Raw genomic sequence first — 15,527 nt, 5'->3', positions numbered from 1 at the left:
CATTACATTGATTGGTTACAGATAATTAGCATTCATAGGAGCTGGAGTAGACCATTTGGCCTTCGAGCATGATCAGCCATTCAATAATATCATGAGTTATCTTCTACCTCAACTACAGTTTCCTGCCTCCATTTCCTTTAATTCCCAAAAGTCTGTCACCTTTGTCTTGAATATGCCCAATGATTAAGCATTCGCAAGTAGAGAATTCTTAAAGAATCAAAGGAGTGAAGAAATTTCTCCTCATCTCAATCCTAAGTGGCCGATCCCTTATTCTGAGACTGTGTCCTTGTATTTTAGACTCCCCAGTCAGGAGAAACATTTTCTCCACATCTATCCTTCTGGCCACTTAAGAATTTGATATGCTTCAATGAGATCACCTCTCATTCCTCTGAAATCCAGGGAATGTAGGCCTAGCCCACTCAATCGCTCCTCAAAGGACATTCCCTTCATCCCAGGAATCAGTCTAATAGACCTTCATTGCACTCTCTCCAGGGAAAGTATGTCCTTCACTATGCATTACTGTCAGATCTGGCATTCAATGGCACCACATGCACAAAGTCTCTGATTTAATGCTAGCTTGGCAGCGAAATCTCAAGATTCTCTTTGCGCATATGTTACACTCCCTAGTCTTTGGCACTTTATGGTTTAATAGATTTGTATGTCTATTGAGAATTGACATTAAATGTGGGTTCTCTCACATTACAGTTGAACTAGTGTATCCATTTGTGTTCATTCACTTTGCAATTACAGTTGGCAGTAGAAAATCAATTAAAAGTCATCACTAACTACTTGTTAGTTAGAGTGTTATTTAATTATTACCAATCGAGCGATTGCACATGAGCAATACTGAACTAATTGTTAAAAATATAGACATAATGCAGCATTCGATTCAGTGATATGGATAATCTGGCATGCTGAGTGCTCAGGCAAAAGGTGAATCTGCATATCATACAGTAATAGCAAAACGTATGACAGCAAATAGACCCTTTGTTAAAGGAATTTTATTCCGTGATAGATGTCGTTAGCAGTGGAACTGTTAAAACTGCAATTCAACCAGCAACAACCTATCAATGAAAACCTATGATCTGAAAGACAAAGGAATAAAGCAACATTCATTGCCAGCAGATCGATCATTCAGTGTGAATTCATGGAGTACGATTTAGACAAATGTTCTCACCTAACTGCACATTAATCCTTTTCCAGTCAATGACCTGACACTGAACAGGATCACACACCATTCAGGGAGCAACCCAACTGAACAGTGCAAGTGTGTAGATATGGGCTAAGGGTAGGCTGTGTGTAACCCGCTCCCCGCCACCCTCCACTGCCTGGTAGGGCTTGCTGCTGACCCACCCCGAACTCAGCGCGTGGACAATTATCACCTGAGTGAGAGGATGAAGGACTAACTGGTGTATTGAGACCCACTACAGCAAGAGATATTTGTAAATAGGGAACATTGCAGCACTCTTCAGAAGAGGGAGGTGACATTATATCCTTTTTCCAAAAAGTAATTTTAAACAAAGAAGGAAATTCTAAAATAACAGTGAAACTGGGGTTATACTATTATTTCTATTACTGCCAGTGAAAGGAAGGACTTTCATTTATATAGTGCCTATCATGACCCCAGGCCATTCTAAAGTGCTTCATCAATAATGTATTCCCTGTTGTATGTAGGGAGTTACTCTGCATACAGCAAAGTGCTACCAGTAGCAATGATATACACAACCAGATATTGTGTTTTCACAGCCTTGGTTGAGAGGCAACGATTGGTCAGTTTATCGCACTCTTCTACAAATAATATCATGGTATACTGTAACTCCACATGAATGAGCAGGCAGGGCATGACTTTAACAGGTTGTCTAGTAGGCAACACCTGTCACAATACAGCTGTCCCTCGGTGCTCCCTCAAAAGTGTCAGCCTTGGTTATGTGCTCAAGTCTCTGGGGTGGGTCTGGAACTCATTAGTCTGTTGACTCAGCATGGTGAATGTACTATGCACAATATTATTAGCGATGTAAGGATCTTTTAAAAAAAGTAGCACTGTTTCCCTTGTCTGGAACTTCCCTCGTCCTATAGGTGAAAGTACTGGGTCACCTGGACACAGCAAAAACAGAAAAATCAAGCAAGGGGGAAATATGTACCCATTGGATCTCCTGTATGGCTTTCCATAATAATCTGTTTTCCTCACTGTTTAAATTTCCTGTAGTTGCTTTATTCAGGCATCTCAATACACCCAGACCAGCAAGATCTACCCCAGAAACTGCTGCATCTCCTCCTAGTTGTTACATGAGGCAAACAAAATCTCACGAGATCTTTCACCTCAGTAGTCATTCTTCCCATCACTGGAAGCTAACCATTCATGCCTTCCACCACTGCCAGAGAGGATGGAGAATTTGGCCCTTAGCCAAATCTCTGTTCACTGCAGCGGGACAGGAAAATCCCAAGGGCGTAAACAGCGAGAGAATCTCACTTGCATTACAAAACTAAAAAACACAAAATGCTGGAAGCGTGAAGTTGGTCAGGCTGAGTGTCTCCCTCTCTGTTTCAATTTTTTTTAAAAAATTCTTTCATAGGGTGTGAGTGTCACTGGCAAGGCCAACAACTATTGTCCATCCCAAATTGCCAGCGTGAAGATTGATGGGGAGATGCCTTCTTGAACCACTGAAGCCTAGCTGGTGTAGGTAACTTACTGTGCTTTAGCTCCAGGTGTTTTGACCCAGCGACAATGAAGGAACGGCGATATAGTTCTAAGTCAGTGTGGTGTGTAACTTGGAAGGGAACTTTCCAATGGTAACACTCCCATGCCCCTGTTGCCCTTGCTCTGCTTGGTGGTTGATATTGCAGGTTTGGAAGGTGTTGTTGAAGGAGGCTTGCTGAATTCCACCATTTGCAGCACTTTGCTTTTATCATTTCATTGTGGATGTTCCCCTACAACTGGAGAAACTTAGACTCGCTTACACTGCTGCACAGCATGACACAGAGCAGGAATCAGGCACCTCAAACAACATGAAGGAAATAGCTGGAGCTCATTAAAAATACAATAGTTCTCAAGATTTAATTTGTTTAGGTTAAATTATTCATGAAATTGTTATATAGCCATTTCAGAAAGCCGCTGAAACAATATTACGCCCCACTAAATATCATTCAAAATGCTTTATAACATAATCCTTCACACTCCAGTCAATCTAAAAACGTACCTTTCTCCCAATAAATTTCTGGAACTTTTAAAACTAAAATCAGCAAACCCTGTCACAGCACAGTTTGCTGCAGGTATATTCCCGTCTTGATTTGCCATTTGGAACATTTCCAATTACCCACATTTGAAATGTATGGGATTGAAATTAATACCAATCGCCATTGAACTGTGTTGTCTGGAACTGGCAAGTATTCCCAGGCTCTCAAGGGACTTAGAAGTCGGGTGCACAGATCACCTTGAAATTGAGTAGAAAATGATCTTGGTGTTTAAAAATGCATAGCTTTTTTTTCTGATGAAAAGCATTTAACAGAACAAATGTTGTGCTCCTGAAGGCATGGACTCTTGGTATGGTTCAGTAGCTCCAGTTCCTCTTCCAAGGGCCATTCTCCTCTGAGTCAAGATGGTGATACCAGTTGACTCGTTACCATACTGAGTCATGACAGCTGTCCAATCCTGTCTTCCCTTGATCTTTGCGTATGCATAAGAACACAAGAAATAGGAGCAAACCACACGGCCCATTGAGACTGCTCCATCAGTCAATATGAAGACCAATATAATCTTGGGCTTCAACTCCATTTTTCTGTCCATTCCCCATATCACCGGATTGCCCTGAGAGAGCAAAGATCTGTCTCATAGAATCTCATAGAAACCCTACAGTACAGAAAGAGGCCATTCGGCCCATCGAGTCTGCACCGACCACAATCCCACCCAGGCCCTACCCCCATATCCATCCACTAATCCCTCTACCCTACGCATCTCAGGACACTAAGGGGCAATTTTTTTTTTAGCATGGCCAATCAACCTAACCTGCACATCTTTGGACTGTGGGAGGAAACCGGAGCACCCGGAGGAAACCCATGCAGACACGAGGAGAATGTGCAAACTCCACACAGACAGTGACCCAAGCCGGGAATCGAAGCTGTGAAGCAGCAGTGCTAACCACTGTGCTACCGTGCCGCCTATCCCAGCTGTCTATCCCAGCCTCCAATTTATTCAGCATTGGAGCATCTACAACCCGCTAGGATAGAGAATTCCAAAAGATCCACAACCCTTTGAATGAAATAATTTGTCTCAATTCAATCTTGATTGACCGTCCCTTTATCCTGAGATTGTGCCCCCCTCTCCGCCCCTCGTGTTTTAGTTTCCCTGAACAATCTCTTAGCACCTACTCTATCAAGTCCCTTCAGAATTCTGTATGTTTCAATAAGATCATAGAATCCTTACAGGGCAAGGAGAGGCCATTTGGCCCATCGAGTCTGCACAGACTCGCCAAAAGAGCATCCCATCTAGGCCTTCCTATCCTATCCCCATAAACCCACACATTTACCATGGTCAATTCGCCTAACCTACACATCTTTGGACTGTGGGAGGAAACCAGAGAACCGGAGGAAACCCAGGCAGACACGGGGAGAACACACAAACTCCACACAGACAGTCACCCGAGGCCAGAATTGAACCCAGGTCCCTGGTGCTGTGAGGCAACAGAGCGAACCACTGTGCTGCCTCTCTTTTTTCTAAACACGAGAGATTATTGGCCCAAGTTATTTAGCCTCTCATCGTAGGAAACCTCTCATCCCAATGTGTGTAGTTTCCAACAGGGATTACTGAATAGATATGGGTTTCTGAGCTGGTTTCCCCGCCCCTCCTCCCCACCACTTCCAGCCAAACCACCACTAGTTGTAGAGCCCCCAACTCCCATTGGCTAAGATTAAATAACTCAGAAACAAAAATAGAAAGTGCTGGAAAATCTCAGCAGGTCTGACAGCATCTGTGGAGAGAGAATACAGTCAACATTTCAAGTCTGGATGACCCTTTGTTAGAGCCCAAAGCGATAGTCATCCAGACTCGAAACGTTGACTCTATTCTCTCTCCACAGATGCTGTCAGCCCTGCTGAGATTTTCCAACACTTTCTGTTTTTGTTTCGGATTCCAGCATCCGCAGTAATTTGCTTTTATATTAAATAACTCAGCATTGATTGGGAGCCGAGGCAGGAATTGACTGTTTGGATGGCTCATTTACACATTGATTTATCAGGTCAGAAATGTGTGGAGAAGAACTATAAATAAAATGTAAACACATATTTCTGCATAATGTTCAGTTCAGGTGATCGCATAGTGAGGGATCTTTTTGGTTAAAAAAAATATTTTGCAACACTGTATTGAATTTTAGCTTTGTTCTAACAAACAGTTCACTCAATTCTCTAATCATTCTGTCATTTAAAATGATCAAACCACCGATCTAAATACACACATTTATATTCTCTACGTATTCTAGTCCTCAGAATGGTCTCGATTCCTCCCCCCACTGCTGCATGTTTCCAGCCAGTAAGATTGTAATTCAGTCCCTTACAACTAAATGCCAGCCAAGACATTGCTGAAATAATATTCCAATCTCATTAGGGACCATTACGTTACACAGACCAGTGGTCACACAGAGGACACCAGTATGTGTTCTTCCACATTGCTGAATAAAGAGGTCAGATAAAGCTTGAAAATTTAAACCCCGTTTAGATTCAAAAGGAATGCCTAGTCATCATATTAAACTGAATGTTCAACACTTCCATTTTTGGAAATGAAAAGCCAAACTTTGCAACGTTTTCAAACTTAGAGTTAAACTCTGAATAAGAGTTCACGGGTTTTTTTTGTGCAAAACAACTTTTAAAGAGTTTGTAAGTATAAAACCCTTACTCATTTAAAACAGTTAAAGTTTTTAAGTTAGAATTTATTTATTAGTCACAAGTAAGGCTTACATTAACACCACAATGAAGTTACTGTAAAATTCCCCTAGTCGCCACACTCTGGTGCCTGTTCGGGTCAATGCACCTAACCAGCACGTCTTTCGGAGGGAACCCACGCAGACACGGGGAAAACGTGCAGACTCCACACAGTGACCCAAGCCGGGAATCGAACCCGGGTCCCTGGCAATGTGAGGCAGCAGTACTAACCACTGTGCCACCGTGCCGCCCAAACAGGTCTATTTGGAGAGGAGTTCTTGTAGCCAAATTATGGCACAGATTTTTAATAATGTACCAGGTAGGGTCCATTCAAGAAACACTTAAAGAAGAACTTTCATTATCAGGAGCCCTTTTAGTATTCAAACCATTTTGAACAATTATGGTAAATTTGAATACCTGCTTGATTTTCTAATTATGTTGATTTTTTAAATAAAGATTTTTTTGTTCAAATGAAGTCAATCCTAATGACATCACCAGGGTGCTGACTTGAATTATTCACTGATTTAAACAATGTAAAGGAGTTGAGTTTAACATAATTATCCCCTGTGCTCCAGCTTTCTCTACGTGGATGGAAATCCAGTTCCCACAGGCTGTAGGGTTCAATTATTTCTCTTGGTTGTTCAATTATATTAAAATAGATCCAAATTCTCGCCGACACAACCACAACTCTACAGCCGAGACTTTCCCCATCTGGAGGCTGGGCTCAAATAATGGGAATATAGTTCAAGCCATCGTGGCTTGGAATACAAAACACAACACATGAAACCACCAACTCCTTAGCTCAGACCTGCTGAATCCCTTCTGTTCTCACACAAACTAACTGCTAATGTTTTCAACACAACTCAATCTTACCGGCAAATACTTGTGCAAAGTATGTTTCGATACACCACATCTCTGCTATTCTGCTCACCATGCACCATCTAGAGATGTAACAGGTACTGGTCTGAGTTCACCTCCCTATGTGCAACGCAGATATTCTTATTTCTCAGGATTTCAGTGTCAAATTATGTCTGAGAAAATAGACGCTAGCATTTCAGAGGAGCTCTTTAACATAGAGGTAACGGTATGTTATTCTACCAATCATTTTCAAGGAAGACGCTAAAAATGCACTAAGTTTATAGACTAATTCTGAAAGTATTCCTTGCCAATGTAGCACAACTCTCCATCCCAGCGCTCGTAACCCTCCCCTGGTTTACTGAAGATGTTTCTTTGGAGTCATTTGAGTTACTCAACACTATATTACTAATTCAGGTATGAGAAAAAGATTATTTGCAGAAGTTCCCTAAAATAAGGCTCGATCATTGACACTTTAATGTGTGCCATTCCAGGCACAATCATATCACTGAATTCTGAGCCCATACATACATATCTTGGTTATAACAACTTAAGTTCAAATTGGTCTTGAGAATGATCTGTGTGTCTCACTTTATTATCTTCACCCCAATGGTTTTGAAAACGATTCTAAAACGATTTTAGTAAAGCTCACCATTTATTATGACAGGGCAATCTTGATTCTCTGACACAATTCACCCTTTCTTTTTAACTGTAGCCATCAGTCAACCTGGGGGATCAACTTATCCTTTAAAAAAAACTTGCATCTGTGTAGCTTCTTTAACATTGGTGTAGCAAGGCATTTCCTCCAGGGTTTGGAAGTACCAGAGATGGGCGCTGGGGTCATGGTCAGGGAGGTAGGAGTTTCAGGAGGTTTTTGAAGGTAGTCGGGGGGCTCCAGGCATTGACAATATAGAGTTCAGAATCGTTACAGAAAGAGGCCATTCGGCCCATCTTGTCTATGGACTAGTTACATTAAAGAAGGCAAATTATAAAACGATAATCATTCATGCCAAGTCATCCTAACTAAACTATCAAACAATGATGGAGTAAGTGTACTGCGCACACTTTACCCAAACATATATGCACCATGTAAAACTGACAATCATTTTGAATAACTGAGCCATATCTTGTCACCTCGGCTCATGCTTAATTTGGGGCCACAAATGTGCCTGTAATTCATCCTTGGTCATCCAATATTCTCTATCACGGGATACGAAAGCTGACTACAAACGTGTATCTCACTAGCACCTGGACAACAACTTCTCCGAAACATCAGTTCATTGTACCCACCAAACATTCATGGGGTTCTGGCATTTTGTCCACTGCTGTCTGTCCTCCAAGGGGTGGCCAGGGCAAGAGGAGGGAAGCAGCAATTGTGTCTTAACGGAGCCAATCACATTTGCCCCAATTGGAATTCTTGTGCAGGCAGGATGCTGTCTAAAAAGGGGTTAACTCGAAACTGGTGATCCAGCCATGTATCACCTGATTTCTTTTACGATGATAATATTACATCCATCATTCAGGAATGAATGCGTTAGACAAAATGAATCCCTTTGTCACTGCAAAGGCTGCCGAAGGATACCAACCACACTGTGCATTTTAGTGGAACAATAACACTATCCATCCACGATTCTAAACCTTTTGACTTTGCTTTCCAGATAGTGACTCGCTGCCTATAGTTGGGTGGCGATTTCTGCCTCCGAATTGCGCAATGTGCTTCGCAATTGCCAGATTTCCGCTAAAACACTGGAGTTATCTCCAGGTTGCTAACTGGCAGCTTTCTGTCTTTAAGTCAGACAGGGATTTGGAGGATTTTCCTTTTTAAGTTTCCGGATTCTGCACATCTACAAAACGTTCAACAAGTCGCCTCCTCTGTAATCGCGCACTGACCTGTTCCCAGGGTGTATTTAAACTGTGTGTGTGTCGGGGGGCGGGGGGGAAGAGAGAGTGGACTAACATTATAAATAAACTTTGAAGTTGTCATGGAAACATGCCCTCCCTAAATTCAAAAATAAATCCACTTGGGGTCAATTCTGACTTATTCACAGGCTGAAACCAGCGCCTACAGGGTGCTGTCAAACTCACATTGTAACCACCCGGCCATCTCCTGGTCATTTGGTTGAGGTGGGATTTAAAATCAATGCAACAGGCGATGTCACAGCCGCAAATTCACCCAAAGAATGATCCATTTACCTTCCATCCGGCGGAGCTGTTACTGTCCCCCTTATCTTTGAAATAAGGGACGTGGCGAACCATCCAGTCGTAGATCTGAGACAGGGTCAGTCTCTTGTCGGGTGAGCTCTCAATGGCTTTTGTGATCAGATCCGCATATGACAGGTTACCCCAGGCGTTTCTGCGAGAGGATTTCTTGCGGTGCTGGCTGCACTCCCCCAGGCGGAGGGGAGAGTGGATGGTGGGGAGAACCTTCGCCTCTGCCTTCACCCCGCTGCCGCCGTTCTCCGTGCCCGCCGCCGCTTCGCTGCCGGCGCCGTTCTCCTCCGCCTTGCCTTCAGCCCCCGGGAAATCGGGCCGAGGGAGCGGCCAGGTGCACGATCGGGGCCGGCTCTGCGGCTCGAAATCCGGGTCGATGTCAAGGTGAGGGGCCACCGCTTCTTCCATGTCCCCCCGCCGGAGAGAGAAGGGAGGAAGGAGAGAGAGAGAAAAGGGAGGAGAGAGGGAAGGATGGATCAGTGTGCCCGGGCAGCTGTCAGCGCCGGGGGAGCTGGAGCATCAGAGGGAGAGGGTGTGGGAGAGAGTCCCGGAGGATGGAGCGGTGCCTGGCCCCGGGGTGATGAAGCAGTGCCTGCCTGGCCCCCGGGAGGATGGAGCGGTGCCTGGCCCCCGGGTGGATGGAGCGGTGCCTGGCCCCCGGGTGGATGGAGCGGTGCCTGGCCCCCGGGTGGATGGAGCGGTGCCTGGCCCCCGGGTGGATGGAGCGGTGCCTAACCCCCAGCTGCTGCTGCTGCCGCTGTCACTGCGGCTCTGTCACTCGCAGACGCCGCTTCCCCATGTGCTTCCCCCTGGAATGGACACAGTGCGGCCAGCCGCCTCCTCATTGGCCGCCCGCTCAGTGTAGCGAGTGCCGGCCCCGCCCCCGCCCGCTCCCATTGGCTGCTCGTTGTTCCAGGTTGGGCGGGGCCTTGCATAAATTATCCGGGGGCGGGGCCTGGAGGAAATCCCCTCTATTGACGTCATACGGTTAAAGGCTGAAGCTGACCCACAGCAAAAACCTCCAGCTCTGCAATGTCCCACCCAGAGCATCCCGAGAATACAGCAGCAGGCCATTCAGCCCATCCAGCCTGCACCAACAATGGTCTCACCCTATCCCCGTAACCCCACTGCGCCACCGTGCCACCCAGAGCATCCCGAGAGTGCAGCAGCAGGCCATTCAGCCCATCCAGCCTGCACTGACAACAATCCCACCCTATCCCCGTAACCCCCACATATTTACCCTACTATTCCCCCTGACACTAAGGGCAATTTAGAATCACAAAATCATAGAATCCCTGCAATGCAGAAGGAAGCCATTCAGCCCATCAAGCCTGCACCGACAGCAATACCACCCTAACCCCTTAGCTCCCACGTATTTACTCTGCTAATCATCCTGACACCTACAGGGCAATTTAGCATGGCAAAAACACCTAACCCACACATCTTTGGAGCGTGGGAGGAAACCAGAGCACCGGAGACGCAGACGCAGGGAGAACATGCAAACTCTGCACAGACAGTGATCCAAGGTCAGAATCAAACCCAGGTCCTGGAGCTGTGAAGCAGCTGTGCTAAATACTGTGCCAAGATCAAGCATTGTTAGATCCAACCCAGGATGGGGTGCAATACCTTAACTTGTCAGCTTGGATCTTGTTTGTCTCCCTTGTTGGGAGCATGAACAGGATTCAATTTGAATTTGGTTTTTGGGCACAGCAGTTAGCCTCACAGTGCTAGAGACCCAAGTTTGATTCCCAACTTCAGTCACTGTCTGCGTGGAGTTTACACATTCTCCTCGAGTCTGCATGGGTGCTCCAGTTTCCTCTCACACTCCAAAGATTTGCACTTTAAATGTTGTAAGCTACAGGGCTATGGGCCGGGTGCAGAAAGGTGAGTTTAGAAAAGGCACCTGGGTGTCTTCGGGCTGGCATGGACAAGATGGGCTGAATGCCCTCCTTCTCTGCTGTAACTTTTCTATGGATCTATGTGCAGGTTAGTTGGATTGGCCATGTTAAATTGCCCCTTAGTGTCACAAAATGCATAGGTTAGGGGATTAGCGGGGTAAATACATGAGATTACAGAGATAGGGCCTGGGTAAGATGCTGTATCGGAGAGAGTCGGAACAGATTTGATGGGCCGAATGGCCTGCTTCTGCATTGTAGGTATTCTATTCTCAGGAGATAGATCTGAGTGCCCCCGGTCCACTCAGAGCATTGACTTTGTAACTTTAAGAGTGGAGTCAAAATCAAACACTTCAACCCTTTATTATAAGATATAGCTTTGTGTCAGCTGCACTTTTTCATAGTGACTCAAAAACTTAAGACACTATACTTTTTTCATAAAGTATTGTTTGACAACACATGAATTTTGCTTTTCCGTAATAACTCAGAACTTAAAGCACATATTGTTTCCACAATGTAAATATTGTTTGACTCAAAACAAGATTCCTTTTAAAAGGTATACATATTTAATATTTCAAGTCAACCTTTAGGGCCGTCAAAAGGACCCACTGCAACAGGTTGGTATTTTGTTAAATGTATTTTTTCCTTGAGGAATTCTATTTTACATCTTTTGTTCGGAAATCATTTTCCAAATACAATATATTGTACAGTATGTGTGGTTAACATAAAACATATGTTGACAAAACATTTACAAAACCAATAAGTCAGTTATAGCACAAATGTTGAGGTATGTGTCAATTTAATGTTGAACAATGTGAGTTTCACTGGTGATTAATTGAATTCGAAATCTATCCCTATTCTGTACATGGTACATTTTATTTAATTTTGGCAGTGATTAGTGAGCAGTAAAGATTGAGTTTAGACTCAAATGAGGCATAAACATTGGTTCTGGATACTGACATTTATAAGTGTTATGTAAGCAATAATTGAGAGTCTGAAAATTCTCATATGCTTGCGTTTGAAACCTTTATGGTGCAATGTGCTAACACGATCTGATATAAGACTATCTATGTTCATGCTAAAACTCCATAGAACTGTGCTTCCCAGAACAGTTTGGGTGAGGCACTTGTAAAATATAAAAATCTAACATTCGTTGACCAATGAGGTAGAGTCATAGAGTCATACAGCGTAGAAAAGTCCCTTCGGCCCATCGAGTCTGCACCGACAATAATGACCACTAAAGTTCACACTAATCCCATGTACTTTATAAAAATACTTATTATAATCTGGAGAATTAGTACCATGACTCTTTTTAACAACAGGTCGTAATGGCATAAAAATACAGAGATTTCATGGCTCAGAAATGGGCTACTTGGTCCAACTGGTTTATGTCAGTGATCATGTTCCACATGAGCCTCCTCTCATTCTACTTAATCCATCACATATCAGCATATCCTTCTATCCCTGTCTGTCTCATGTACCTATCTAGCATCTCCTTAAGTGCAACTGTGCTATTTCCCTCGTTTACTCCACGTACTTGTGAGTTCCACATTCTGAGTAAAGACGTGTCTCCTAAATTTGGTGGCAGGTTTATTGCTGATTATCAAGTCTCCTAGTGGAAATATTTCCCCAATGTCTATCCTATCAAATCCCTCCTTAATTGCACAGAGCCAGTTGCAGAAGTCAATACAAATCAATAGCTTGGAATTTTCCAAAGGCCACAGTTGACACATAAACTGGCCAATAATTGAATAGCCAAGTACAAATGAAAATGTATACATTATATATTTTGAAGTTTTAGTTTAAAAAAGTTTATTTATTAGTGTCACAAGTAGGCTTACTGCAAGGACATTACTATGAAAATTCCCTAATCGACACACTCCGGTGCCGGTTCGGATATACTGAAGAAGAATTTAGCACGACCAATGCGCTTAACCAGCACGTCTTTCGGATTGTGGGAGGAAACCGGAGCACCCGGAGGAAACCCACGCAGACACAGGGAGAGCGTGCAAACTCCACACAGACAGTGACCCAAGCCGGGAATTGAACCTGCATACCTGCTGCTGTGAGGCAGCAGTGCTGACCACTGTGCCACCCTATATTCCAAATAGCATGGAGTAAATGTAAGGCCACCTCCTAAACATGAGTTCAGCTAATAAATATAAGCTGCTTAACCAGATGGAGGTCTTGTAATGCAGTGGGTAGCATCCCTGCCTCTGGGCCAGAAGGTCTGGGTTTGGGTCCCACCCCAGGACTCAATGGCTAAGGAAAGTGCATTTGGAATTGGCCAAACAGGTTGAGTGTTAACTTGCAAATCCTTCCAAACATGCCAATGGCAGACGGTAAGCATGGGAGAGATTCCTGGTCAGCTATGTGGTGGAAAAAATGTTGGAGCCTATTCACAGTTCCAGACTATAACGTGTGTAAAAGTGAAGGTTGCCACAGCAACCCATACTCCCTAAGTGGACTGTATTACCATCATTTAATCAGATGCAAAACTTTGATTAAATAATTGCCTTCTAGTTCCAGGTATTTCATTATTGATGTAGTAAGTGCAGAAGAGATTTTATTTTAAAAGAAAGGGACTAAGAAGGACAAGGAGAGTGTACGAGGATATGTGAACATACAAAAGAGAACCCAAAGGTTTTTTAGAAACACATAAATAGCAAGTGGAAGGGTGGGGCAAATTAGGGGCTAAAAAGGAGATTGAGTTGAATAGTGGCTGATGGATCAATAATCAAGGAACACGGACTTGAGGTGACTGATGAAAGAACTCCAGAAACAATTTTTCGAAAGCAACTTGTACTAAACCTGAACGCACTGCCTGAAAGGGAGGCAGAAGGAGAATTGAATAAATGCAAACATATGAACAAGGAGCAGGAGTAGGCCATTCAGCCCCTCAAGCTGCTCCGCCATTTAATATCATCATTCTCTCCTCAAGTCTGCATCTTGCCTCCTCCCTACAATCTATCACCCCCTGGCTTACCGAGAACCCATCACCTTTGCCTTAAAAATATTTAAAGCCTCTGCTTCCACCACCTCTTCAGGAAGAGAGGTCCAAAGACTCACGACCCTCTGAGAAAACATTTTGCCTCATCTCCATTTTAAATGAACGACCTGTTATTTTTAAACTGCGATCCCCCACCCCCCCTCTCCCGTTCTGATAAGAGGAAACACCCTCTCTACGTCCACCCTGTCAATACCTGTCAGGATCTTGTATGTTTCAATCAAGTCACTTCTCACTCTTCTAAACTCCAGTGGATACAAGCCCAGCCTCTCCAACATTTCCTCATGAGACAACCCACTCATTCCTGGTGTCTGTCTGATAAACTTTCTCTGAACTGCTTCCAATGTATTTACATCATTCCTTAAATAAGGTAACCAATACGATACACAGTACTCCAGATGTGGTCTCACGAATGCCCTGTGCAACTGAAACATAACCTCCCTACTTCTGTGTTCAATTCCCCTCACAATAAACAATAGCATTCTATTTGCTTTCCTAATTACTTGCTGAACCTGCTAAACTTCTGTGATTCATGCATTGAGAGGTGGACTTACGCTTTTGGGGATGCTGTGCTCCATCCTCGCAGGATCCCCTCCCCCATGACATCACATCTCACTCCTGGTAACAGGGCAGCCCGCCCACCAGTGAGGGCCTCACCCTCATCTGTCCAACTCTCCTCATTCCTGGCCTGGGCACAGGGTTGCCTCTGCAGCTGCTCCCCTGGGCAACCTTTGATTTGATTTGATTTATTACCCTCACATGTATTTGTGTACAATGAGAAGTATTGGGGGCGATTCTCCCAAAAGTGCTGAATTGGCAAGAAAACTGGTCTGGATCACGACTGTTTTTTCAGTACAACTTCAGACCCGAATCCCCGCACTCTGTGCAATGCAGAGGTCCCAGTCGTGAATCTGATTAAAAACCCAGGGGGGGCGGGGCCTATTCACACCGGAGTTGGACAGTTCTGGAACTCTGTGCATGCACAGTGGCCCCAATCTGTCAGTCTCCCCGTTTGTTGGCCAGCCCGGGACCCCCGCAGTTCTGCCCCTCCAGCCCCGCCCCGCCCCCCTGCCCCCAACAGCCCAATTGTGGCCCCCACAACAATTCCCGGGCCAGCCCTGACACCCTCGTCCCGGAGCGCCCCAATTTCCAGGCTCCCCCCAGCAGTGGTGATCCTCCCACCCTCGCACCACAGCAGATCCCCACCCGCTGACCCCCTGGCAGACCAATCCACCCCCCCCCCCGGAGGCAGACCCCCCAAATGGGAGGCAGACCCCCCCCCGGCAGAGCACCCACCCCCCCAGCCTACCCCGATCACTGCCCTCCCTCCAGACCAGACCGATCCCTGTGCAGAGGGGCAGCGGGACCCCCCACCCCCACCAATCGCCCCCTAGGCCCTGCCCACAATCGGCCCCGGCCCCTTGGCACTGCCCGATGCCTGGTGAGCAATGCCAAGGTGACCCCGGGCATGGGCACTTTGCCCCTTGGGCAGTGCCAGGGGGCATAGGCTGGCACTACCAGGGTGCCCAGGCCCAGGGGGCACCGCACCTCCATCACCTGATCCCCTGGGGGAGCCCTGATTGCCCCCCCTTCACTCCAGCAGGGTCTCCCACTTGTTTCCAGACACATGGGGAGCTGCTCTAAACCCT

The 15,527-nt window shown here is 45.3% G+C and overlaps 1 protein-coding gene across 2 annotated transcripts in view; it reads right to left on the bottom strand.

The window, feature by feature from the left end:
- Positions 1–9,767, bottom strand: part of LOC144509426 (forkhead box protein O3-like) — a 199,147-nt gene extending 189,380 nt beyond the window's left edge. The window contains exons 1-2 of one of the 2 annotated variants that reach the window (XM_078238296.1): positions 9,600–9,767; positions 8,959–9,542 (exon numbers count right to left, since the gene is read on the bottom strand). In XM_078238296.1, coding sequence (XP_078094422.1) covers positions 8,959–9,384 — 426 coding nt within the window. In that variant the 5' untranslated portion in view covers positions 9,385–9,542; positions 9,600–9,767. Of the gene's footprint in view, positions 1–8,958 lie in introns of both variants that reach the window. The other variant, XM_078238294.1, reaches the window with a different exon arrangement.
- Positions 9,768–15,527: the final 5,760 nt, after the last annotated feature.

This window comes from Mustelus asterias, chromosome 21 (genome assembly GCF_964213995.1).
Source record: "Mustelus asterias chromosome 21, sMusAst1.hap1.1, whole genome shotgun sequence".
Taxonomy (NCBI): domain Eukaryota; kingdom Metazoa; phylum Chordata; class Chondrichthyes; order Carcharhiniformes; family Triakidae; genus Mustelus; species Mustelus asterias.
This window is presented reverse-complemented; position numbering and strand designations above follow the sequence as displayed.